At 35.9% G+C, this 24,721-nt stretch overlaps 4 protein-coding genes across 5 annotated transcripts in view; 2 read left to right on the plus strand and 2 right to left on the minus strand.

The window, feature by feature from the left end:
- Positions 1-4,610, plus strand: part of LOC113499897 (malignant T-cell-amplified sequence 1 homolog) — a 66,500-nt gene extending 61,890 nt beyond the window's left edge. The window contains exons 2-6 of the mRNA XM_026880485.1: positions 1,511-1,663; positions 2,453-2,553; positions 3,400-3,480; positions 4,049-4,169; positions 4,451-4,610. Of these exons, the coding sequence (XP_026736286.1) occupies positions 1,511-1,663; positions 2,453-2,553; positions 3,400-3,480; positions 4,049-4,169; positions 4,451-4,532 (538 nt within the window). The 3' untranslated portion in view covers positions 4,533-4,610. The remainder of the gene's footprint in view (positions 1-1,510; positions 1,664-2,452; positions 2,554-3,399; positions 3,481-4,048; positions 4,170-4,450) is intronic.
- Positions 4,611-6,179: 1,569 nt separating this feature from the next.
- LOC113499859 (electron transfer flavoprotein-ubiquinone oxidoreductase, mitochondrial) lies at positions 6,180-15,662 on the plus strand. The gene is made up of 15 exons (XM_026880433.1): positions 6,180-6,270; positions 6,629-6,733; positions 8,223-8,335; positions 8,851-9,049; positions 9,470-9,561; positions 9,902-10,061; positions 10,635-10,747; positions 11,292-11,511; positions 12,503-12,658; positions 13,112-13,236; positions 13,580-13,697; positions 13,967-14,074; positions 14,457-14,570; positions 14,827-14,901; positions 15,187-15,662. Exons 1-15 carry the CDS (start codon positions 6,237-6,239, stop codon positions 15,273-15,275), a joined length of 1,821 nt encoding a protein of 606 aa, XP_026736234.1. The 5' UTR covers positions 6,180-6,236; the 3' UTR covers positions 15,276-15,662.
- Positions 15,663-15,951: 289 nt separating this feature from the next.
- LOC113499861 lies at positions 15,952-23,244 on the minus strand. Of its 2 annotated transcripts, none has more exons than XM_026880435.1 (6): positions 21,662-23,244; positions 18,257-18,501; positions 17,733-17,973; positions 17,326-17,487; positions 16,981-17,058; positions 15,952-16,664 (listed from the first exon to the last, which is right to left on the minus strand). In XM_026880435.1, exons 1-6 carry the CDS (start codon positions 21,701-21,703, stop codon positions 16,494-16,496), a joined length of 939 nt encoding a protein of 312 aa, XP_026736236.1. In that variant the 5' UTR covers positions 21,704-23,244; the 3' UTR covers positions 15,952-16,493. The 2 variants fall into 2 exon arrangements, with proteins under 2 accessions (XP_026736236.1, XP_026736237.1); XM_026880436.1 differs by lacking the exon at positions 21,662-23,244 and adding an exon at positions 18,803-19,977.
- Positions 23,245-23,252: 8 nt separating this feature from the next.
- On the minus strand, positions 23,253-24,721 carry LOC113499860 (the record flags this gene model as incomplete). The annotated part of the gene is given in 1 exon segment (XM_026880434.1): positions 23,253-24,721. A coding segment is annotated over 1 exon segment (493 nt), but the record flags the coding sequence as incomplete, so codon positions are not given.

Here is a 24,721-nt window from a genome sequence, read left to right on the forward strand (position 1 = left end):
TTTGAAGTTTTTTATTCGTTTCCTTGATTAATGTGATGTAACATTATGTAAAGATTTTGGTAAATTGAGTAGCGACATCTCTCAATGAATGAATGGAAACTAAAATGTCAACAGTCAACATGTTGGATAATGGACATTCGCAATTGTTTAGGGCATTGTCAAAGGATAATAAACCCTGCATGAATTATTTATGTAGCTTTATTTTAGAATTCCTTTTATTTAAATTTTAGGTTTATTAAACTAAAGTTACCTCTTAAGGTAACGAATCTTTACAAAAACATCCACCTTATATGGGTTTTAATTCAGTAATTATGTACCTACATATAATTTACTGACGATTTAATGTGTTTTATTTAGGTGTTGTAATTATTTTATTTTTCATTTTAATTATTATTTGTTACTCACTGACGCACGCGGAGTACCTAAATACCTAATCATTAATACTTACACAATCATTATTAAATTGTTCTTTTCAAAGTACTATTTTAATTTAAAGTTACTGAGAAATTTAAAAATTCTTGTTACTGCTTACGTTTTAAATTCAAGGATCTTAAAGTATTGACTTACCTTGGTGTCTTGGGCAGTAGGTATTTTTCTTCGATTTATTTTTAAATGCTGCATTGATTTGTTCCAGTTTTTTCTTTAATTTTGCTCTGGCAACATTTTGCCTGATAGACTTCCTCCGCAATGTCGAAACCGGAAGCTTACGACGGATCCCTACCGGCTAAAATCAACGGGACGCTTCCCTTTACCGGGTTCCCACTGCTCAATTAGGTATCGCATGTGCAAACTACCGCAGTGCATTTTAATAGGTTGATGCGACAGTTCCTTTTATGGGGTAATGAACTGGTGGCCGACCTCCATGAAGCAGTTTTAGGCCATTTAACTCAGAGTGTCTACTACCACTACCTATGCCAAAATTATTTAAATTGTAAAAAGATTCGCCTGAAATTTATTTACTCGCTTCCACAACTGCAATAATATTAATTTGAGAAGTGGGGATAGGACCTTTGGAACTGTTATTAGCAGCGGTGGTTACTCCACAACGCGCCTTCATACCCCTTATTACACCTTACTCCACCTATCTATTAGGGCTATGAAGTAGACTGAACTTTTTGCACTGCCGGAGGTTTCAGGTTTTATAAGCAAAATATGGCTTAGCTTAGGGCGAAAAAAATATGAGAACTTTTTGGAATCACGTCTTATGTGAATACTCTGTCAAAATTAAGAAATAAGTCCGTATGGAATCCCGCAAAAATGGTATAGGGTATATTAGGATAAAAAGTTATGCTCATTCTTTTTATATTTTATGCTTCACAGCAGTCTTTCGCAAGTCTTAAGCTGGCGGCTTTAGACTTGACGTTTGTCTCTAATCCATTGTCCTCAGTCGTTAATCCACTTACCTCTACTATTTATAATCGTTCTTTTTTCTTAGCGTGGCGAAAAATCTAACCTAATTCTATTAGACCAGTACCAGTTTATTAACCAATTTTTTTTTGTATGATTCCAGATTTGACGAGAAGGAGAGCATATCGGGAGTCCAGCAGCTCAAGTCCTCAGTGCAGAAGGGCATCAGGGCGCGCCTGCTGGAGCTGTACCCTCACTTGGACAACTACATCGACCAAGTTCTACCTAAGAAGGATACATTCAGGATTGTTAAATGGTGTGTATGACTTCATTATTGAGGTTTTTAATACATTTTCATGTTGAGAAATTTAATTATTTTGTTGTGGAAGCTTTCACAAACATTCAAGCCACATGGACATAAACTGGAATCGGAATCTGACTCTAGTCCTGTATCACTTGTTATCAACAATTTGTGTGATAAGGACAAGATTTTAGAGTTTATCAAACTTGTTGAATTAAAAATACCGTGGAGTCCCTTTGCCAGGGTCTATGGTAAAATCCTGAATGTTGCAATATATATTTCCTTCAAAATTTATTTCCATTTTATTCTTTTAGGCTTGAAATATGCAAGCATTATTTTCGGGTTTTATTTCAATTGAATTAATTACCTCATAGCATTGAATATTGCAATCAAAATCACTGCATAAAATAACAATCAATTATAATCCATCACAATTCACAATGCAGTCTAGTTAAGTAATTCACTTGCTAATTTGTCGGTCGGCGCGGCGCTCGTACCGTTGCACGGTTCGCCAATTTAAATATACTGTTACCGGCAACGGTGAAAACTGAATGAAATCTTTTATGCTGTGTTTGTGCCTAGGTGCCATAGTCCAATAACTGGACATCTGTTCAACCGTTGTCTAGGCTTTCTAATCTTCTGTTAAATCACATAGTACATATAATTTCTTGTTAGTCTCTTGGTCAATAGACAATCACCACCAAGTGATAAAGTAGTAAAGGATCACGATTTTCATCAGTTGATCGTCCTTTGGATAACCCTTTTTGAACAAGATATAACAAAATAATGTTATTTCCATTCCAGCCACGACCACATCGAGATTATGGTGAACAGCGCTGGAGAGCTGCTGTTCTTCCGTCAACGCGAGGGACCCTGGATGCCGACCCTCAAACTCCTACATAAGTGTCAGTATTTAAAAACTGCTTAAGCGATCTTACGATCTTAGTGCTGTGAACGTTATACTGCCAAGTCGAAGTTCGTTCGGTCGAATCTCGTGCAGTAATGTCTACGAATGCAGAATTGTGTTGGTGATTGAAAATGGTAACAAAAACATAGCCAGCTCATTTTTGACAATTATGGAAAGGTGTGTGTCGTCGAAAGGCCCGCAACATGCTGTTAGAACATGGTTTTACAGTCTGAGCCCAACCTTCAATCGTTCGATCTACATATTTGATAACTTAATAATACCGCCGTTTATCTGCGCACTGAGGTTCTAGATCACAACTAGTGTTCTTGAAATGAATCAATTGTCCATTTCCAAATAAAAATAAGATGTTACAGAAGTTGTTCCTTTTTAAACTTGGTAAACACCTAATTTTCTACTTGACATTAACTAAACATAATTCGTGGCTGTGCTATAACCGCATAAGTGATTCGATCACAGGTTAAGCTATGCTTGACGCGGTTGGTGCGTAGCTGGGTGACCATCTTTGTCATAGCGAGGTTCCTCCGTGTTTCGGAAGGCACGTTAAATTGTGGGTCCCGGCTGTTATTCCTACATCTTTGACAGTCGTTACAGGTAGTCAGAAGCTTGAAAAAGTCTGACAGCCAGTCTAACCAAGGGGTGTCGTGTTGCCCAGGTAACTGGGTTGAGGAGGTCAGATAGGCAGTCGCTCCTTGTAAAACACAGGTACTCAGCTGAAACCGGTTGGACTGGTAGCCGACCCCAACATAGTTGGGAAAAGGCTAGGCCGATGATGATGATTAACTAAACATAATTTTTAACTCTTACATAAACTTTCTCATTACAGATCCATTTTTCCTGCCAATGCAGCAGGTCGACAAGGGTGCTATCCGCTTCGTACTCAGTGGAGCCAACATCATGTGTCCAGGTAAGGTCAAACCAAGGATTAACGTTTTTAATTAAACTTTAAAAACGATACTTACAAAAAGTACTGTTATCAAAGGAGGTGGTCTATCGCCTATAGGTACGTCAGAGCAACAGGGCTGATTTTCCGATGTAATAATATACTGATAGTTGCTAACTACATGTCAATCTTATCACTACTCGTATTTTAACTTACACGTCATGAAATTTCTTCTCCACTGTGCACCAGAATGAGTTTTTTTTATTTATATTAACCCGGATTACCAATAAAATTATGTACGTTAACACAAAATAAGAGAAAAATACAGTATCAGTATTAGATATTAATTACACACATTTTAATAACATTAGAACAACAAAGTAATATTTCAATTAACATTCAATACAATTAACATTTGAATTATGTATCATGATTATTATTTTCCCAAAAATTAAGGCTTACTCTGCTGAAACCGTGTCAAAGCATTTTTACACTACACTGTATTATCCTAATAAGAGTGATGCGAAAACTTGACATTTTGGGTATGCTTCTACAAGACTGGTCTTTTTAATCATACATTATATTTTTCTAGGTCTGACGTCGCCGGGAGCCCGCATGAGCAGTGTAGATAAAGGCCAGGTGGTAGCCGTCATGGCCGAGGGGAAGGAACACGCACTGGCTGTCGGATGCACCTCTTTATCTACCGATGACATGTAAAGTTTTTTTTATGGATATTGAATTTGCGTTTTGTTTTTTCTGAAAGGATGATCGATTTAATCCCGTAATTGCAACTTGTAATGTAATTTGCTTGATCAAAATTACCTTTCCATTAGGGTTAAAATATAAATATTTATTGTAGTTTTGATCGGTCTTTCAGATTTACCTCAAGCAAATACTAACTTTGAATTTGTATTTTTTTATTACTATTTGTCGTATAACCGTAACGAAAAATGAAAATTTATTAAAATCTGTAATTGTATTTGTTTGTTTTCAGAGCCAAAGTGAACAAAGGTGTGGGCATAGAGAATTGCCATTATCTCAACGACGGCTTGTGGCAGATGAAACCTGTGAAGTAAATTAATTACAATACTAAATTATGCTTCCAGTGACTTATTACTAAGCTTTCTTAATAAACATATTAATTGCTAAACTTGCTCCGGTCTTTTATTTTGTCACCTTTATTTATAAACTGTTTAAATTATAATACTGTTTACTTTTACATAAAACCCCACAACAATGTTTTAAAAAAGGGGTAAGAACTTACATTATAATAGGGGAGCGTTATTTGTAACTTTAGTATGATAATTTGTATAGAACTTTAAATCTCGCGAAGTGACCATGGTTCGTTGTTTTTTAATGACAGCCTACTGTTCTACTGTAGTTTGTTTGTTTCGCATAGCCCCACGGGCCAACCTCACCTTAATTAAATATGTATAACTAAAATGTAGCTGTTGGGCAGTGGAAAGCATCATAGTACTCTCCAGTTTCTTTCATAAAAATAGTTACGTGATAAATAAATCAAAATCAATGATAGATTAAATCATAATTCATTTATTCAAGACGTGCCATCAAGTATCTATTATAGTAACTTCGAACGTATTATATTATCCCCTACCGAATCGTTCTTCCTTCGCCGTACCCATCCTCCAAGGCACAGCACTCTTTGAACGATAAGATCAGAAATTTAGACTGCGTTGAACTGGAGAGAAAGGCATAGCTACCAGAAATAGAATGGATGGGATGGTCATTACTGTTGAACAAACAATGGCCGCTGGGACAAACGATTTCTTGGGTGGAGACGGAATGGATATAAGCAGTGTAAGTAGGTCCGCATGAAGAGCGGAGGACTGGGTGTTGTGTTGGCATTAAAACCAGGATTCAGTTTAGCAGTGGCCCGCCATGGGCTGATTGATTTGACGGCAGAAATTATATCAAATATAACAAGTCCATTAATTGTAAATAGTCTCTACCGAAGTCACGAGATAGACCTACTTCGCGACGTAGGCCTATACGACGCGTCGTTCAAAAGTTATTGCTTAAAATACTCTTAATAGAACTACCCACAAGTCTAGTGTTGCAGAATATATTTCAATATTATAAAGTACTTATATAATTTATTTTAATTGCATCACCAAATACGTATGTACCTCGTAAATTAGCATTCAAGTAAACAAGAACCCTGCTTCTGTGAACGGAAGTTTTTTTTAAGCGATCCTTATTAAAATATATCCATAGAATAGATAATAAATAAATAACCTATAGAATACACAATTTTTATTTTTGTATCTCCGCACTACCGTCTATAATATTTCTAATTAAATTAATTTCCCCTTTTGAGGGTGGGCTTCACGAAATTTATTTAAGAAATTAGCAGTACCTACATTTGAAGAAGAACATGTCATTGAAATGAAAATAATTAACTTTCAGTACTTTATAGACTTAATACGTAAAATCGCGTAAACATATTAAAGTTTTAATAAAACAAACTTCTAAATTAAATTGTTTAAAAATTAACCGCGAAGTTTTGCCACAAATAGTAATTACGTTCCTTTGTCACGGTTATTGTCCGTATTAAATTATTTCAAATATAACTTAAAAAATATGCTTGTTATTATTTGCACTGTTTCCAATGTATCAACATATTTATTGGTTATTAGAAATTATAAAAAACAATAATCAAAATATATTATCACGTTTTGTAATAATTATACTTAGGTTCGAACAATATGATGATACAAACCGGACTTTGACTGTATCGGAGCGACATTTTGTTTTTAACTATGGCGGCGGCAATCGTTAGCTCGTCTCGTCAGGGTAAATAAAATATTTTTTAAATAAAAACAAATGTTTTCTGGTCATTATTAGTGATGAATATGAAATTAAATAATCAATTACGAATTATTTACCTAAAATTTGCTTGGAATTTTAAGGTTCAAAAGTTGTGTTAAGTGACGTTGCTATCAGCTGTTTGTGAGTTGGTTTAAAATATTCAGTGTATTTAGTGCTTTTCGGAATACTTAATTAGATTGTATGTATTAAAGTTGGTAGCAAATATAGTAGTGAATTCGTATACATACGCAACGTTATGCAATAAAGCTGGTAAATGTAAGAGTTCAAAGTTCACTTTGTTTGTTTTGATGGTGTTTCTTACAACTTCGTGTTATTTTTTTAGTGGGGAGGCTAACCAACGCTGCAAAGAGGTTATACTCAGATGCCTACCCTAAGATAACAACTCATTACACGATACATCCTAGAGATAAGGACCCAAGATGGAAAGGTGAGTGATAACCTTCATTAACAAGGCTAATGTCACATTTAAAAAGTGATAATAGCAAAATTACCGATAAATTTAGCAAATATGAAGTGTTATTATCAATTAATTACGTGCATATTACCGTCTTATCATAAACATGTCACTATAGCACCTGTTCTTACATTATGATGTCCCTTAGAAAGTGCCCCAGTGAAGTGTGCACCTTAGATTGCTAACACTCTTTCATAATTACAATCTTATTGGGTTGGAAACAAATTTCGTCAGCCTTGAAGTTGGTTATCAGAATGGCATTGTAGGTATCATTGTTAGGAGCTGTTATTATTACCCCCAACAGTGAAATCATGATTTCCATAACATTAAAGTCAAATTAACCTTATCTTATGATTCAGTCATTGCTTATCTTTAATGATTACTCTTGTAGAAAATAGCAAAAATGATTTTCAAATAACATCACCAATGTTTGTAACACCAGTGATGACTTTTTAAATATGTAATAATATATTATGATCATTAGAATTAATCGGTTATTTGAAAATATCTATTATCCTCCCCTTGTTATTAATAATTAAACCATGTAGCATTAGAAAGATGCTGACAGGCTGTCAAACAACTATGCCAATAATATATTTACAAGAAATAATAAGATAGATTGAAATTTTTTCATTTCAATTTTGAGAAAATCTAATATTGACTATATGAGATTATTGACTAATATTGCCAAATTTTGGTGTTTAATAAACTTTAAAATCAAAATTGCTGTGTACTGACGGCTCCTCTCTTTGTAGTGTTCAATGCCAAAAAGCGCCTGGCAACAGATGTTTCGTGCCAAACGGAGTCATTCCATTTAATATTATGTCCATATATTAAAAATGCAGTAATTTGGCTCATACAACAAATTATTCTATTTGCTGCCAAAACTTTAAATATTGTGTATTAGTGAGGTATTGCATCACAGATAATTAAATTTGAATTATCATTAGCACAGAATACAGTATAAAAATTTATGTTACTGTCCAGGGAACACAATACAGTATAGAAATTTACTAGAACAAAATTGTTCATTATTCTAGAACAAAATTGTTAACAGTAGATAAAAATATGATTATTCATAAAAGATAAGTAAGTATGGCCAAAAAGGCAATATCCAGTTCCCATTTCAATTGAATTGTTTGCATTGTAATACTAACTACTCATGAAAGGATATAATTTGCGGCTCTGATATAAAACAAGTTATGAAGCTTATCATACAGTTTATAATACTACACAATAATTGCAAAACACTGTCCCTAAACACAGAACCAACCTAGTTTCAGAGGCAAAATCTAACTTATTGTTAACCAATGCGAATAGCATACAAAAATTTTGTTAGAAAGTTCTCTTTGATGCATTCAAAGATTGTAATAGGCATGTATTCTATATACTTTATTTGCATTTTCATCAAATGGCTTACGGAATTTTATAATTCAGTTTTGAATGACATGTTTCCTTCCAGACGTCAATATGGAGCGAGTGGCGGAGGAGACGGACATCCTCATCGTTGGAGGTGGTCCGGCTGGCATGGCGGCCGCCATCAGAGCGCGCCAGATCGCTGAGGAGAAGGGAGTTGTAAGTTGCTATTCATTTAACGAGTCTTTATTCATGTTATGAGCTAAGACAATTCCAGTTCTGGCCAGAGGGCTTTTATGGTAGTATGAAATAAAATCTTATTGTGCATTGATTGTGGTGCCAAACTGTCAAATGTATTTTGATTAATGTAATTTTCTAAAATAACACAATTTTGCATGTACATACTTATAAAAAATAGTAATTAATCCAAGTTTTATATGGATAAGCATTAATTATAAAATAGTTTAATTAGTTACAGACTTACCGCAGCATATTATGGTACAATTCAAATTGATATGCTAATGTTGTATAGCCAACTAAAACCACTATTTTCTTCAGGTACTTTGGTTTACTTTTTAGTAGAAAATGGTAGCCTAAAGTTGTATCACTAAAATGAATAGAACTGTCCGGAAAGAACCTAAGAGAAGATTTGCAATCAACAACCTCTAATAAGTAAGCCATTACCAATAGTCTACAAAAAAGTCTAACTGTGTTTTCTTATGCCATCTTTGCAGGAAGTACGAGTAACTCTGCTAGAGAAAGCAGCTGAGATCGGCGGCCATATCCTATCGGGGGCTTGCGTAGACCCCATAGCGCTGAACGAGCTGATCCCTGATTGGCAGGAGAAGGGAGCCCCTATGAACACGCCTGTCACCTCCGATAAGTTCGGTTTACTTACATCAAGCTCGAGAATCCCACTGCCGGCTTTCCGTGGTAAGGTTTCTTATATTTTTGTTAATATTTTAATTCCCAAAATTGCCCACAGACCTGGCAATTTAGAAGACGTATGTCAGTGTATTCAGTCAATAGGACGGCACCTTTTCTTCACGCGAATAGATCCTTTCTGTTTGCAATTTGCAGTGGTTGCGCAGTGTAATTGTACAAGTTATTATAACGTGTACAGAGTACGGAAATTTTAAATAACTGCATAGAAAATTAAGTTCCTCTGAGACCACAATAAGCCAAGACAAGTGCCATGCTTGGACACAATTTTCGAATTTCGAATACTCGATATTAAGTCATCGATTTATCGATTGTCCATACTACTCCAAAATCGCTTTTTTCCTGTTTTTTTTAATTAACAACTAAAAATCAGCGAACAAAAATAATATTCGTTGATACTATTGTTCTCAGGATTACCCAATTACAACCACGGCAATTACGTCGTGCGGCTCGGACATCTAGTGCGATGGCTGTCGGAGCAAGCTGAAGCGGCTGGTGCGGAGGTAAATACATTATACTCATACTTAATTTGGATATAATTATTGTAGTAAACAGTTTTGTCACGATTCAATATCGGAATCGCCTGACTAGTTTTGGATTCAAACCCGGAGTTCTTAACACGCATATACGCGACAGCGGGTTCGCTACTATAACTGTCAATTCGAAACTAGTCGGGTAATATTGATAAATAAAATACGCGTTAGTAAACCGTTACTTAATCAATAGTTATGAATCCGTCTCACGAAAGGTTTGATAATAATATACTGTAACTTTAATTATTTACCATTATAGTACACCATTATCCTGTATCATCCAAACATTTATTGATCTAATTGTTATCAGATCTGGCCTGGCTGCGCGGCCGCGGACCTCATCTACAGAGACGACGGCTCGCTCAAAGGTGTAGCCACTGGCGATGTGGGCATCGCCAAGGACGGCAGCCCCAAGGACATGTTCGAGCGCGGCATGGAGTTCCACTCCAAGATCACGCTCTTCACTGAAGGTATATTCTACCCAGACCATCTATACTCTGTCCCAGCTCATCACTGGCTCGTTGCTCATTATCAAGCTCGTTGGAGTTGTTATTTTCTAACTGGCTACTCTGAGAAGAACCACCAACCTAGCCTTTCCCAACTATGTTGGGGTCGGATAACAGTCTATAAACCAGACGCAGCTAAGTACCACTGATTTTCAAGCCGCGACTGCATATCTGATCTTCTTAACCCAATTCCCTAGGCCACACAATACCCCTTAGTAAGACTGGTTGTCAGACTTTCTAGCTTCTGATTACAGTAGCCAGGAGCCACAATTCAACGTGGCTTTTGATACACGGAGGAACTCGTCATGACATAGATCAGATCAGTCACCCATCCAGGACTGACCGTATCAACTGTTAACGATCTACTTTGGCGGTTGCAGTTTAGTTTGCACGAAACACAAGGGCATAACCTCTTTTCTTTAAACTAAAATCTCAAAATCTTATTCCAATATGGCGGTAGTCTTTCTAAATATACCTCGGACTATATCTAAACTGTTACTTGTATTAACTGGTTTGGTTTGTATTTTGTACTTGCAGGTTGTCACGGTCATCTGACAAAAATGGTTTCAAAGAAATACAACCTGAGAGAGAACAGCGAGCCTCAGTCTTACGGTATCGGTCTCAAGGAACTGTGGGAAGTCAAACCAGAGGTACTATTAGCACAATTTGATATGTATTCACTTTGTATAATAAGATTTGTAACATTTATTTATTTATTTAATTATCACACTAATCTACCATGGCATGAAGTCTCTAGGTAGATAGGCCAATATCCTGATAATAATATTGTTTTAACAAATAAATTTAACAACCGGCTTCAAATAAAGAGCTACTGAGTCAAATTTGATGAAATTTTTATGGGATCAAATGCCAGGTATTTTAAGTCAAATGAAAAACGATTATACAAAATCGGTTCGTCCAGCCCGTAGCTCCAGGGTAGCAAAAAATACAAAACAAAGGATGAACTGAGAATCACTTACTTTTTGTAGTCTGTTAATAACGAAAAAATTATGAGGTGAACTGCCTCCAGTTACATTTCAACAGCCATTAACGCTGATGATGCTGAAAACGCTTGTACGAGACAATCCTCATTAAATTTCTATTAAATAGTTTAGTTATACTTTCGCTAGGTTTGAGACTATATCCAACTCTGCAAACAGATGTAACAATATATCTATCTCTTTTCCACCTCAGAACCATAAACCCGGTCTGGTAGAACATACGATCGGATGGCCGCTAGACAAGAATACCTACGGGGGCTCGTTCATGTACCATCTGAAGGTAGAGGAAGGCGAAGCGCCTCTCGTGGCCGTCGGCTTCGTAGTGGGACTCGACTACGCCAACCCCTACTTGAGCCCCTTCAGGGAGTTCCAGAAGTTCAAGACACACCCCTACGTCAGGCCCCTGTTTGAAGGTAGGAAATGTCTACTGTGATAACTTTCTATGTGAGTGAAAACGCTTCTAGACTCTATGTAGATAGACGGACTACTGGACTCCGAATGCAATTGAACAATAATTTGCAGTTTGCTTGTTGTTTAATGCGGTTCGTCTGCCTGTTTGTCTGATTGTACACCTTTAATTCGTTGTTTAGTTAAGAGCACACCGTTTACCGTCGAAAATGACATTTTATAGCTAGTCTTAGTTTTATTAAGTTGATTTGGCGGAGTATGCGTTCGCTGTCAGCATTCGAATGTGGAAGTGAAATTGCTTCGAGCACAATATTGACACGTTTTTGAAGGTTATCTCTTGGTCTCCGTCTTCACATTCCAACAGCTTTCCCCAGAAAATATCGACCGGATTATTTACATTAATATTTGCCGGGAGCTCAAAAGATGGTAATTGACGCCACTTGTCATTGATTTATTAAGTGATGTTGTTCAATTGGGGCAATGCGAGGCAAAGATAAACTGGGTCCTGGGTACAATATCCCTGGTTTTTCTTAACATTGTTTTCAATGGATTTAGATTTAATTATAAATAATAATAACTAATTTTAAAACAAGACTTGAAAAATGGAAGTGCTTTTTATTTCTTTACAGTCTTCCATTAGAAAATCAACACAAGTACTTGTGTCGATTTTGTTGAAAACTGTTTTTTATTTTTCATTTTTGCGAATCTTAACCTGATCTATCATTTATTTGACTTCAACGCTACATGTATGTTTCCAAGAGCCCGCCGTAGTTTTTACACATTCTTATAATATCGATTATGGAAAAAGAAAATACTCTGCGCCGACACCAACAAAAAAAAAATGTGTTTGGAAAAAGCCATTCGTATACTTACCGGCACGGATATTGAGCGCTCGGCGGAAGAGTGGGGACACAAAAATCACTTCTGCGCAGGTGAAGGTCTGCGCTCAAGATCCGTGCCGGTAAGTATAAATACATAGTAAGCATTCCCCTGCAGGCGGGTCCCGCACGGCGTACGGCGCGCGCGCGCTGGTGGAGGGCGGCTGGCAGTGCCGGCCGCGGCCCGTGTTCCCGGGCGGCGCGCTCTGCGGGGACGCCGCCGGGTACCTCAACGTGCCGCGCATCAAGGGCACGCACAACGCCATGAAGTCCGGTCAGTGCACAACACACGCATGAACATTGCCTCTTCAAGCTCAAGCTTAACAAACACCCTTCAACCATACAGATAAAAACTTTCACCCTCTCAACATTTTGATCAAATACGTCTAACACACTCCCACATAAATAACTTTAACTGCAAAATAATGTTAATTTATAATCACTTAATACCCTTCTAAAGACAGACTTTACTCCTCTTTTTGTTTAAATAGTTAAAAAACTCTTTGCCTTTTTTTATTTCAATAATAATATTACTGTTTAAACTATCGTTGTAGCTCCGATCCAGCGTCGCTACTTTTCAATACATTTTTGTGTCACTTCCATGACATCTCGCACACGATGTTTCTACATAGCGGCGATGTATTACAAAACACTAATGAATCACGAACTTAAATCCCAATCCCAATATTTACGCCTACAAAAATGCATAATTATTTTGCAATTATAGGTATGTTGGCGGCTGAAGCAGCAATGGACCTTATCATATCTGGTGAAGCCAGCCATGACAAAGGTGTTGTGCCCACCGCGTACGAAGACAAACTTGAAAACTCATACGTTTACCAAGAACTCAAGGTAAATAGGTTATTTTGATTAATTTTATTTCAAATATCCGTCTAATTGGACATAAATTTTTAGTGAAAACTTTTTGAACATACTTATAAATTCACTATCTGTACTAAATCTTTACGATATTCCCTGCATCTTATAAAAAACCCTGTTATTTTCTGATTAAGCAATAACCTATTCGATAAAAATTGTTACTCCAATATGTTTTCGATTTTGATGGTAAATTATTAATATTATTATTGTAATCCATTACTAAAGAGCTAAATTTTCATACACAAATCAATGTAATATGCTCGGGATTTATTTAATTACATAATTATATTGTTAACCACTTTACATTCGATTGCAGCAAGTCCGCAACTGCCGACCTGCGTTCCACACGTCTTTAGGATTATACGGTGGAGTTGCGTACACTGCCTTCAGTACTGTGATGAGAGGGAAGGAACCTTGGACTTTAAGCCACGGAGGTAAGAAACTTCTTTCAAAAAAACTGTTAACAAAACTGATGTTTTTAACAACTATCATACAGCGCCATCTATCTCAAACCAATTACCAATTTTGATTAAAATTGGTAAGTGGTGGAGTTAGCTGGCACTCTGGATAGACTAATTATTACCTGATTGTGTCAGGAAAAGGACAATGTTTCTGCAGATGTTTGCCACCCCTTTTACTTACCATATTTATTTATCATAAAAAAAAACAATCTAACTGTTCAGTATAATTGTTTAATTCCCAGGTGCCGACCACGCAAGATTGAAGCCTGCTAAGGAATGCCAGCCGATAGAGTACCCCAAACCTGACGGGGTCATCACCTTTGATCTACTTTCCTCAGTCGCTCTCACAGGTAACACACAATATTAAAACGATTTAAAGTTCCAAAACAGAACAAGTAGAAGAGACGTCACAAGATCATGAAATATGGGAAAAGTAAAACCAACAAGTTTTCAACATCGTCAAAAATCAACATTATTTAGTATAGATGATGATCCAAAGAATTATTACTAAGATAAAAGTGCTATTACCAAGACTTCACTGTCTATCCGTCTCACTAGAACATATTGAATTAACCTTGATAGCTAAAGAGTTACAATTTTCATAGATGATACATTTCAATTTCCGCTTAAAAAATAAGGTTCTAAGTTGAAAACATTTTATTATAGATTTTTTCCCTCAGAATTTTCTACTGAATGTAGAACCAGTTTGAATACTTTATTTCTAATTATCAGGTACAAACCACGAATCGGACCAGCCCGCCCATCTGACTCTGAAGGACGATTCCATACCTATCAAACAGAACTTGGCAGTCTACGACGGCCCTGAAGCGAGATTCTGCCCTGCAGGTATGTTCAAAACCTTACTGCTGCACCCCTTGCAGTTGTGAAAGAGAGACCGCTGTACGCTTCCTCTTATTTTTTTTAAAAGCGTTTCCCGTAGTTTGGAATTTAATCCTTGTGTTGCGAGGGGTTTCAAAAAAAGACACCAACAAGTATTTGTGGATCCAATCAAAGTCGTGGATACATAATTTCACATGGTAATTTTTCATTGCTTGTGATTAAAGAAAAGAGATATTGATATTCTTTTTTTGTTGTTTCCTAGGCGTATACGAGTTCGTGCCCATGGAATCAGGCGAAGGACAGAGATTGCAGATCAACGCTCAAAACTGCATACATTGTAAGTACCTACAGTTTCAATGATACTACTAACAGAATTCTATTCACTATTTTTCCCACGTTTTTATACTCTCACTTTCCTCGTTCCGGTTGGATTTTTGCAACTGTTTGAGGCACTTTTCGTTAAGCGAGCAGGCTGAAATTTTAAGGGTAGCTTCAGACAATGCAATTTACAACTATAAAAACCGCTGATAAAATTTCAGTAGAGTGACATTTAAAAACGTGGGTTTTAAGATTTTTTCAAACGATTAATTTCTACTTTTCTAATTCATTATTTAATTTGTAGGCAAGACTTGTGACATTAAAGATCCGTCGCAGAACATCAACTGGGTTGTCCCCGAGGGTGGCGGCGGCCCCGCCTACAACGGCATGTAAACCATCGACTACAGATCTCTTGTCTATGCTCGAACAACTTACTAACAAAAATATAAACTGACAAATTGACAAATTAGACAGTGAAAAACGAGTTCCCATTTTCTGTTACCATTTTTTGATTAAAAAATGGCAACATTGACTAAAACCATACTTTTTATGGCAATACAAAAAAGGGTTTATATTTTTGCTTTTAATTATCGGTTTTAATGCTTGAATTGTACAGAGAGTAAATGTTAGTTAATTTTGTATGTATGGAATTCATGTTCGCATAATGTTAACCATAGATAATATACTTGTCATATAGAATATGCGCAGGCGACGCTTGTTGGCTGTGTCTGAAATGTATAATTAATTTTGTATGCGCTTACATACTTTTTCAACCAAAAATCAGTTAAATATAAGTTTTGATACTATATTTATTTTTCGAGATCAATTTTTAATAGTCACTAAAAAAATTACGCGAAAGAAAATGATAATATCATGTTACAGAAAAACAGACCTAATGACTATATTTTTAAAGTTCAATGTGTTCAAACTGCCTTACAATTATAGCAATAATCATAATTATATGTCTAGGATATATTTGTAAATGTTTTGATTACTGGCTACATAAATCTGAACCGATTGATGTTTATGACGTCACGAATTCAAGATGGCGACTATTATTCCTTCAGTCTTTCCTCGTACAAATCAGGTGCTGTATGAGTCTAGTTATTTATGATCAAGAGTGTATGATACAATCCCAATTAGTAAATAAGTGTTAATTTTACATGAAAAATCAATAAATTATATTTTAGATATATTTTTGTTTCATTGTAATCCTTGCGGAAAAATTCACGTATTAACAATAATAAATTTACATAAATATTGTGGGAGCTAATTGCATTATGGCTTTAAATGTAAATAGGGAAACATTATTTTTATCCTTATTTACTATTTACGTGTTTCAAATCGCAGCATTGTTTGGTTACCATGTAAATAAACATTATTGTACATCCAGTATTATAATATGTGGCTGTTACTTGTCAATTTCCTTGGTCGGACCAGTGCCTGCTTGTATTACATACATTTTAACAGCTTTGAATCGAGATTCACTCCTATTAGTCAAAATAAATTCATCCTCATCCTCCTTTTAAAACTACATCCTCATTGAGTAAGATTAGAAGCCGACTAAAAATCAAGTGGAAAAAAAGAAAACGGAAAACATCAAAACATTTATTACAAAACGAGCACAAGACTTGCAAGCAGGACGTAGGGGTGGTATTTCTGACGTTTGACGCGATTTGACGTGACTATGATTGCGTCATCAGCGTTGATGATGTTCGGTAATGGGTCGGCTTCTAGGAACGGCGTACCTGATTGCGCTAGGGCCACGTGGACTGAACGAATCTGAGAGAGATACAGAATGAATTGTTAGTATAGATTTTCTTCGGAAAGGATCGAGTTCTGTTTCAAGGGCAGCAAATTGTCTCTTAAAACCCTTTGCTTCACTTAATAGTAATCTTTTTCTTTCGTGGATCACAAAAAGGTATGTCCCCTGTGGGGATCGAACTCGCGACTAGTCGCGCTTCGTGTTTTTGACGAAAGTCAGCATACTTGAATTCCGGGTGTCTAATCATGCGAGCTGAGTTCAACAGCTGAGTTGAACAGAAGAAGAGTGATAATCAGTTTTTTTTTTTGTTTTTAATGATACCTAAATACGTACAGTGCCTGGGGTCCGTGATGGGCGTCTGTAAGTCCTCACCAGTCTTGGTTCTTCAGAATATGTTGTCGCTTCAGTTGGCTAGGAAACAAAAGATTTGGTAAAATAAAATGTTTATTTCGTACCTGTTTGACGGGAATATTCTATTATGCAAATTACATACTATTCAGTCTTGGTGTAGTCTGACTTCTACTACCACACTTCTCATACTAATCGTAATTCGTATTTATCGGGATCACCCCTCTACTTTATTTCTCAAACCGAGTCCTTAACTATGAATATCCACGGAGGAGGGGCCGTCATCGAATAATATGAATCCGCTTCACAAAACGACTGTACTAAAGTTACCTTCTCAAGGCCTTCTGAATGTTTCTTCTGGTACATGTTGAGTGGCGTGACGTGTTGTATAAACTCCTCCATAATGAATCGGGCTCTAGCGATGACTGGCTCCAACTGCCGCATCTGTTTCGCTACCATTATCGGCTTGCTCATTGCCAAGTATTTGTTTACCTGCGTATAGTATGTGTTGTAGCAGTTATCGTTTGTTTATAAATTATAATGGAAGGTAAGAATATAACTTGCATCTAAAGACTTCCCTTGTCGCAATAATTTTGGCACGGACAAATTTTGAACTCCTATAAGAACATACTAAAAAATACCGGCAAAAACTATGAACAGAACTACAGAATTTCATTTTTAAATTAAGTTTCAAGGTATTAAAAATTATTTTAAGAACCTTAGTCTAAAGTCCTCACCTTGGTAATTGGGCACCATCCAAACTTTTTAGTAGTAACAGGGTCAGTGACGGTCATCCACGTCATAGCGAGGATCCTTGGGAAGGTGGTGTGCGGTTCCCCCATCATCACCCCTGGAGTCTTCACGAGGGAGTCCAGGTCTGGCTCCGCATCTAGCATGGAGGTTTCCACCAACAGTTTGGCCCGAATCAAAGATTGGATCAGTTCTGTCACAATGGTACCTTCATCGCCTTCTAGATTTCTAAAAGAATCAGGGATCTTTAATTAAGTTGTCTATTAATATTTGAATAAGGTATTCATCAGAGCCTGTAATATTCATAAAAGTAGATTAGAAAAAAATAAGATGTACCATCATGATCAACTGCTTAGAAGTTCTCAACAAAATTGAACTAAATAGGAATATATCGAAACACCATAGCGGTGTCAAGCAAGGAAGTACTTACGTCCGCCTTCAAGAAGTACGCTTTAGCTTAAGAAGTTTTAAGGTAACTCTAAAACAACTAGCGTTAATACGACCATCTTACTTTAGCAGTTCCAGCATCAACCGAGCGACTTTTCCTGAAGCAGGTCTCGCGTACCCGATACAGTCTGTCGAGAGGCTCTTCACTGGTACCGAAGGCTCGGTTTCGAAAGCCGCCGCCAGTTCCCGTTGCCTCAAGTCTTCGGCCGCCATCCAGTCCAGCGTTAATGCTGACCTGTACGCCGCTATCCCGGAGAGGGTCGATCTTGTGACGTTTTGAGAACGGTAGTAATAGTCTTCGGCATTGCACTAGGTTATAGGTATTTATTATTTTTTGGGACTGAGCACTCAAGTCGAAGGATATTTATGAAGATATAAAACTGGTGGAGATGATCATTATAACAAAAGTAGTTAAATAGAGAAATCAAAATCTAATCGAAAGATGATAGTGAATCATGTAGTTTCTAAAGTATTTTCTAAAAGTGAAAAATGGATCTTTTGTGAAAATCTACTGTGATTTCCCTCGTTTCGAATACCGCGACTAATATCCGGGTGATAAGAACAAAATCCTACTCCATAAACAAGCCGGAAAACAATTTTTAATACAAACACAGGTGCACTTCTATCCCTTTATCTCCCAAATGTTCAAGCTTTATCCATTACACAACGTCACTGACCGTTTTAACCATTAACATCGCTGTAACTCACAGATCCCAAAATTTATTTGTGTAGTCTCAATTTTATGCCACTAAAGTTCTAACGAACTTCCTGCTATAGATGGACCATTATAATCATTTTTCGATGCGTAAAACTTGAATCGAAACCCTTTATGGTCGAACACACCTGCGTGACTTAATGGATATTGTGTGTTTTTTTGGACACGACCCGCTCTTTCGTTATGAATTGAATATTTTATGGGCCGATAAAATTTATGACTTCATTACTTTTGTTTTTTCGGAAATATCTTTTGAATACTAGTTTCGTTCGGTGGGTTTCAATGTTTCTGGAGAGTTGTTTTTGAATCCTTTTTTTGAAGGGTCATGAACATAAATGTCTCTTGGTCTTTACCAATTTCTACTACAGTTTTCTTCCTATCATTTGTCATCTATCCTTCCAAGATTCTAAGATAACATGGTACCTCTTTAAGCATGCCCTATATCGTCAATGAAGCGATAATGAAGTGTGATAATGACAGAAATGAAGTGATAAGATTATGTTTGTGAGAGTACAGATACGACCATCACCAAAGCTGCGTCACAGTAATTGGTCCTCCGGCTTCCAAAGTCATGAAAACCCAATCGAAATAGTGCCCCGAGGTCGCCCGTAACAATTTCTAGGGTGATATTTGTAATATTTAACTTTTGCATAACACGAAGTACTTCTTAACTCATTTATATTGTCATTCGACTTTTATGAAGAGAAGAGAATTGAAAAAGTTTCCCCGAAATTTAACTCGAGTTTTTATAACAAAGCCTTTTTTACGTTTTCAAATTACGTTTGTTTTTGTTTTGGATTTTCGTTTTCGTACATAATGTAATAACATGACCTTGGAAAGATTCTATGTTGTAATAAGCGTGAGAAGGGTAATGGTACCCAAGTATTGTTTAGTGAAATTTCATAGGCATTGTATAGAAAAACAAACTGACGAATAATTTTATAAGCCATCGAGGTTTCTGGCCTATCATTTCGTCAAGCCTTGCACTAGCGCGGGCGATAGGCTACCAAATCCGACTAAATGTGTTTTTTTTTAAAACGACTCCCGCAGTAAGGAATTTAATCCTTGTGTCGCGGGGATTTTACAAACATTCAAGTTACATGCACAAAGACACCCAGACTCAGGACAAGCATTAATGGATCACACAAAAATTGTCCTACGCGGGGATCGAACCCGCGGCACGTCGCGCATAGTGGGTTTGGTGATCTATTTAAATCTACTAAATCCTGTAAAAAACAGTATGTACATATGCTTATTCCCTGTGAGCATTTCGCCGAACAGAGCGCCGAGCATTCGCCCGAAAGTTATGTAACAAGCAAGGACATGCTACTATTCTATGCTTAAAAGTTTTGGAAAAAAGCCGAATAGGAAGAGATAGAAAATAATATAGTTAAGGGTTAGTCATGTGTCATGGAGGTAATGGGAGAGATCATATCCCGGCTTTTATGAGGCGGAAAATTGAAGTTTTTAGTGGCTACAGAAGACTGTGCCTTATTAGACGTAACGATCATATTATTATGTTAACTATATTTCTATATGTCAGAGTCGTGTATATAAAATGCAGGCATGGAGAATTGATGCAAAAATAGTCAGGTGATAATATAAGTATTTTGCGGGGTTAATCCGACTTTGACACCGATCTTTACTTAAATGTTTTGCTTTAGTCTCGATATTAATACACCTGATGGGCAAAGGCCTTTTTTACCCGACTGCCAGGAGGGTTATGTGTTTAGCGCGTATCTTGTATGTATGTAATATTCTTTATTACCTATCTCTAGAACCGTTGAATGGATTTTCACATTTGAGGTATCGTTAGATTTGTCTTAATAGCCCGAGTGTTCTTAGGTAGGTGAAATATAAAAGAAAACAATATAGCGGCTGTTTAAAGCCATAATGTGAGGAAATAAAAATAAATCTACCAGGCATATTAAGTGGGGTATCAAAATGAAGGATTTTAAACACTGATTCTAAGTATGTACATAACTTGCATTTTTAATATTAAATGGAACGATAAATAAATAATAAAAAAATGAATAACGTACTCAAAGTGAGTAATCTTTCTTAACTAAAAAGACATAAATAAAATAATAATTTAAAAAACAAAAAATCCGCCCGCACGGATAACTACAATTAAAAATCAACTGAAAAGACTGAAACAAGATAAAAAATCAATGATAAGGTATTTAACAACAGTATAAACAGAATTGCAGTCGGAGGCATGCGCAAAGAGATAATAATTTATCATATAGAAGCACTTAATAGATCTCCTGATACCACATATCCCTCGCGTCTTGGATATATGTTATGCGATATTTTTCATCACCAGTTTACATTTGTCAGTTGTATTAAGTTAAAAGTTATTTTGGGCATGTATCGCCACAGAGCTTATAAGCTTTTGTTTGATAAAAGTATAGGATATCCATCAGTTTGGTTGCAGTTCTGGAAGCGAGGAGGAACACACAGTCTTGAGAGCGTCATTTTCACACCTACAACCGTATTCCGCGAAGATAGGTACAGAGCTAGACTCCCACTCCTCTTTCCATTTATGATGGCTGATGAAGGAGTTTTCAGATGCCGCAAGGTTTCTTTTTGTTTTTTATCACACAGTGTGAGGTTACTTTTTCTAATATTTAAACGGCAACTTACAGTACTATCAGCAAAGTTCCGATTAGGTTTAAGAGAGAACATGTTTATCACCAGGTAAAAAAATGACCACTTATTGAGTATTGTTAATAACTACTTAGTTTAACTTACCATAGCCTTTAGAATTGTGATGACTATTAACAACGGGATCATTTCAATTATATTTTACTGCAATTTATCATTGTTGTGTTAAAGCTGACAAGATATTTTGTATACAGACTGACAGGACTGTCAATTTTGAAAGAAGTTTTACGTAATTCTTGAGGGTTGCGTCGTTCAGATTTAAGACGTCTAAAGTAAGGCAACACCATGAAAACTGCACAGCCGACTACCTTCACACATGTTGCTCCTTGTGAAATAAGTCCATCCAAATATTGTTTATAAAGCATCGTGACTTTATGTTTACTCTAGTGTTTTTAATACACTAGGCATGACAATTTAGCTTCATTATATTGCTTTTACAAAATATATGTACATTTGAAATAAAAAGTCCTAAATTCAAAACTGCCTAACACAAACCATTCAATACAAGAAATATACGGTTATAATATCTTTAATACTTGATTGATAAAAGTAATAGTGATCTGGGGCATCAAGACTAACACTAAAGACAAACCAAGAAACTTAGTGACTTTGGATTCAATATTATGGACTGGAGTTCGTTGGTTCTATACCCTACCTATACCTAATACCTAAACCCTATACCTAAGTAGGTAAAATCTTTTTGTAATGAGAACGATCATTTGTTTTGCGTCTGGGTGTATTCATTTAGAAATATATAAGTATGCTGGTCAGTCAGTTGTCTAGTGCTCACAAAACAAGTCTTGCTTAATTTGAGACTATGTGATAGTTGTGGAACATTAGCACAATTTGGAACTGATGTCTTTTACCAATTCAAAGTATTATGTGTTTCAGGATATGAGGATTTTTAGGATAATGAAACCAAGGAACTTAGAAAATCGTTTTATTTTTTGTTCTACATTAAATCGAATAAGTACATTGACCAAATGACATATCCTTCAGAATACTTAAAAGTTACAATAAGTATTTTATATAACTTGATCCTATTTTTTTTTACTATTACAAAAAACACTTAATATTCAAATCAAATCAAAATCGTTAATTGCTATCCGTAATGTACCTACAATTACAGGTGGTAGAGATAAAATAAAATTTAGAAACAATTATGGACCCTGTCGGGCACTCTCCTTACATAAGTACAAATGAGATAGAATATAGACAAAAGTACTGACGACTGTTTATCTTTAAGGATTATTTCTATGTTTGTTGTGACTACAATTAAGTACACATTCGTGATAAGAACTGATAAGCCAAATAGAATTGATACAAGTTACCAGTAGACAAACATCGAATTTTAAAATAAGTATAGGTGATCAATCTTACAACACTTTTTTAATGAGGAAGAGAGGATTATCATGGGATGAAATTGATAATTAATAAATAAACGAGTTTTACTCAAAATTTCGTTCAATATTAGCCACATTAATTATATTCTTTCCTAAAATTGACTAAAATTACGTTCAATGTTTGAGAAAAAAAATTGAGGCTTTGACTGCCCTGTTGGTCTAAATGGTAAGTGACAAACACTGTTTTACGAGAGGTCGTGGGTTTGAGCCCCAACCTTAAAAAATGTTTGTGTGATGAGCAAAAATATAATTTGTTTTGTGTCCGGATGTTATTTATGCAATAATATATATTTCGTATGTTTTTTGAAATACATGGCTGTGTTTATCAGTTTTCTAGTAGGTACTTAAAACAAGCTTTGATTAATTTGAGATTAGATGGCATTGTGTGGAATATTATTATCTATATACTTTTTTATTAACTAAAATAGTAGTCTAAAACTAAAATAGTTGTAGTCAAAATAATCCACTATTGCAACAATAAAATACGACTAATGATTCTTAATATTCTATTATTATGCTCTGAATACAACTAAGTATTAAAAAAATACGTTAAAAAACAGAAAATATTAAATCAATAGAACAACGTAGACTAGGATTCAGTCCAAAACAAGTAAAATTAAATGACTGACTATAATTAAACATTAAACGTAAAATATGTGAAATTTGATCTGTTTGCAGCATTGAGTATTTAAAATATGGCTTAGGAACTATAAACAGTGATTACGGATGAACTAGTTGGAGACAATTTTATGCTAGAAATAAAGTAAAGCAACAAAAGTTATAAGATACCTATACTATACTTTAGTACCTGGACTAAGTAGTGAAATTGGGTTATTCGTCAGCTGGTCACGCGATGCTGGACACACGTGTGATCAGTTGGTGAAACTCAAAATTAATTTAATTAATTCTTTCGTCAACTGGACACGTTTTATTAGCATGTCCAGATAGTGTAAGTTAAATTAAATCACTTTTATGTTTTCCTCAACTGTCATACTAAAAAAACGTCGAATAACCCGTGAAATTATGAAAATCTTCTTTATAACAATGCACCACTATGTCGGTCGAAAAAAAAAACGTAAATATATCGAAAACATATTTTACAAGGTCTTATCTCTATTGCAACTGAATAAAATGATCTAGCTCTTAATATAAATCCTAGCATAAGTATAAAGAGGTCTGCCCGACCTGTACAAGAATAAGTTTTGTACCGAGATCTTTTCGTATCTAAACAGCGGTCAGTAAATTGATAAGTTAATTCTTACCAAAAACAAAGTTTACTATATCAGGGAGGTGATGCGGCAAAATCTCTGCCAGAGCCATCAAGTTTTCATTATGACCGCTATGTTGTAGAACTATATCCGTCGCTCTCCTTATTGGTTCACAAACATCGCTCCTTATTCTCTGATGTAAGGTCTGCCCAAACGACGTGCCGGCACACAGGTCCGTCAGCGTGCGAGAAACATCCTCCAGCTGATTCGAGTTTAATATTTCCATCAACATATCACTATTGACTTCTCTAATGCAATGCAGAACTTTATCAGTCAAATCTTTCCAAGAAGGATTTAACGCACCCAACACAAATGCACCACTCTTAAGTCCACTCACAAATCCATCAACATTATCCTTATTTACGTAGCGACTCGAACATTTCAAAAACAAATTGGTTATATTCACCAACCCTTCGTCTATAGCAAGATTTAACGCACTTTCAGTACTTTTACCGCTTAGTTTAGCTCTATGGTTT

Source organism: Trichoplusia ni, chromosome 13, assembly GCF_003590095.1.
Source record: "Trichoplusia ni isolate ovarian cell line Hi5 chromosome 13, tn1, whole genome shotgun sequence".
Taxonomy (NCBI): domain Eukaryota; kingdom Metazoa; phylum Arthropoda; class Insecta; order Lepidoptera; family Noctuidae; genus Trichoplusia; species Trichoplusia ni.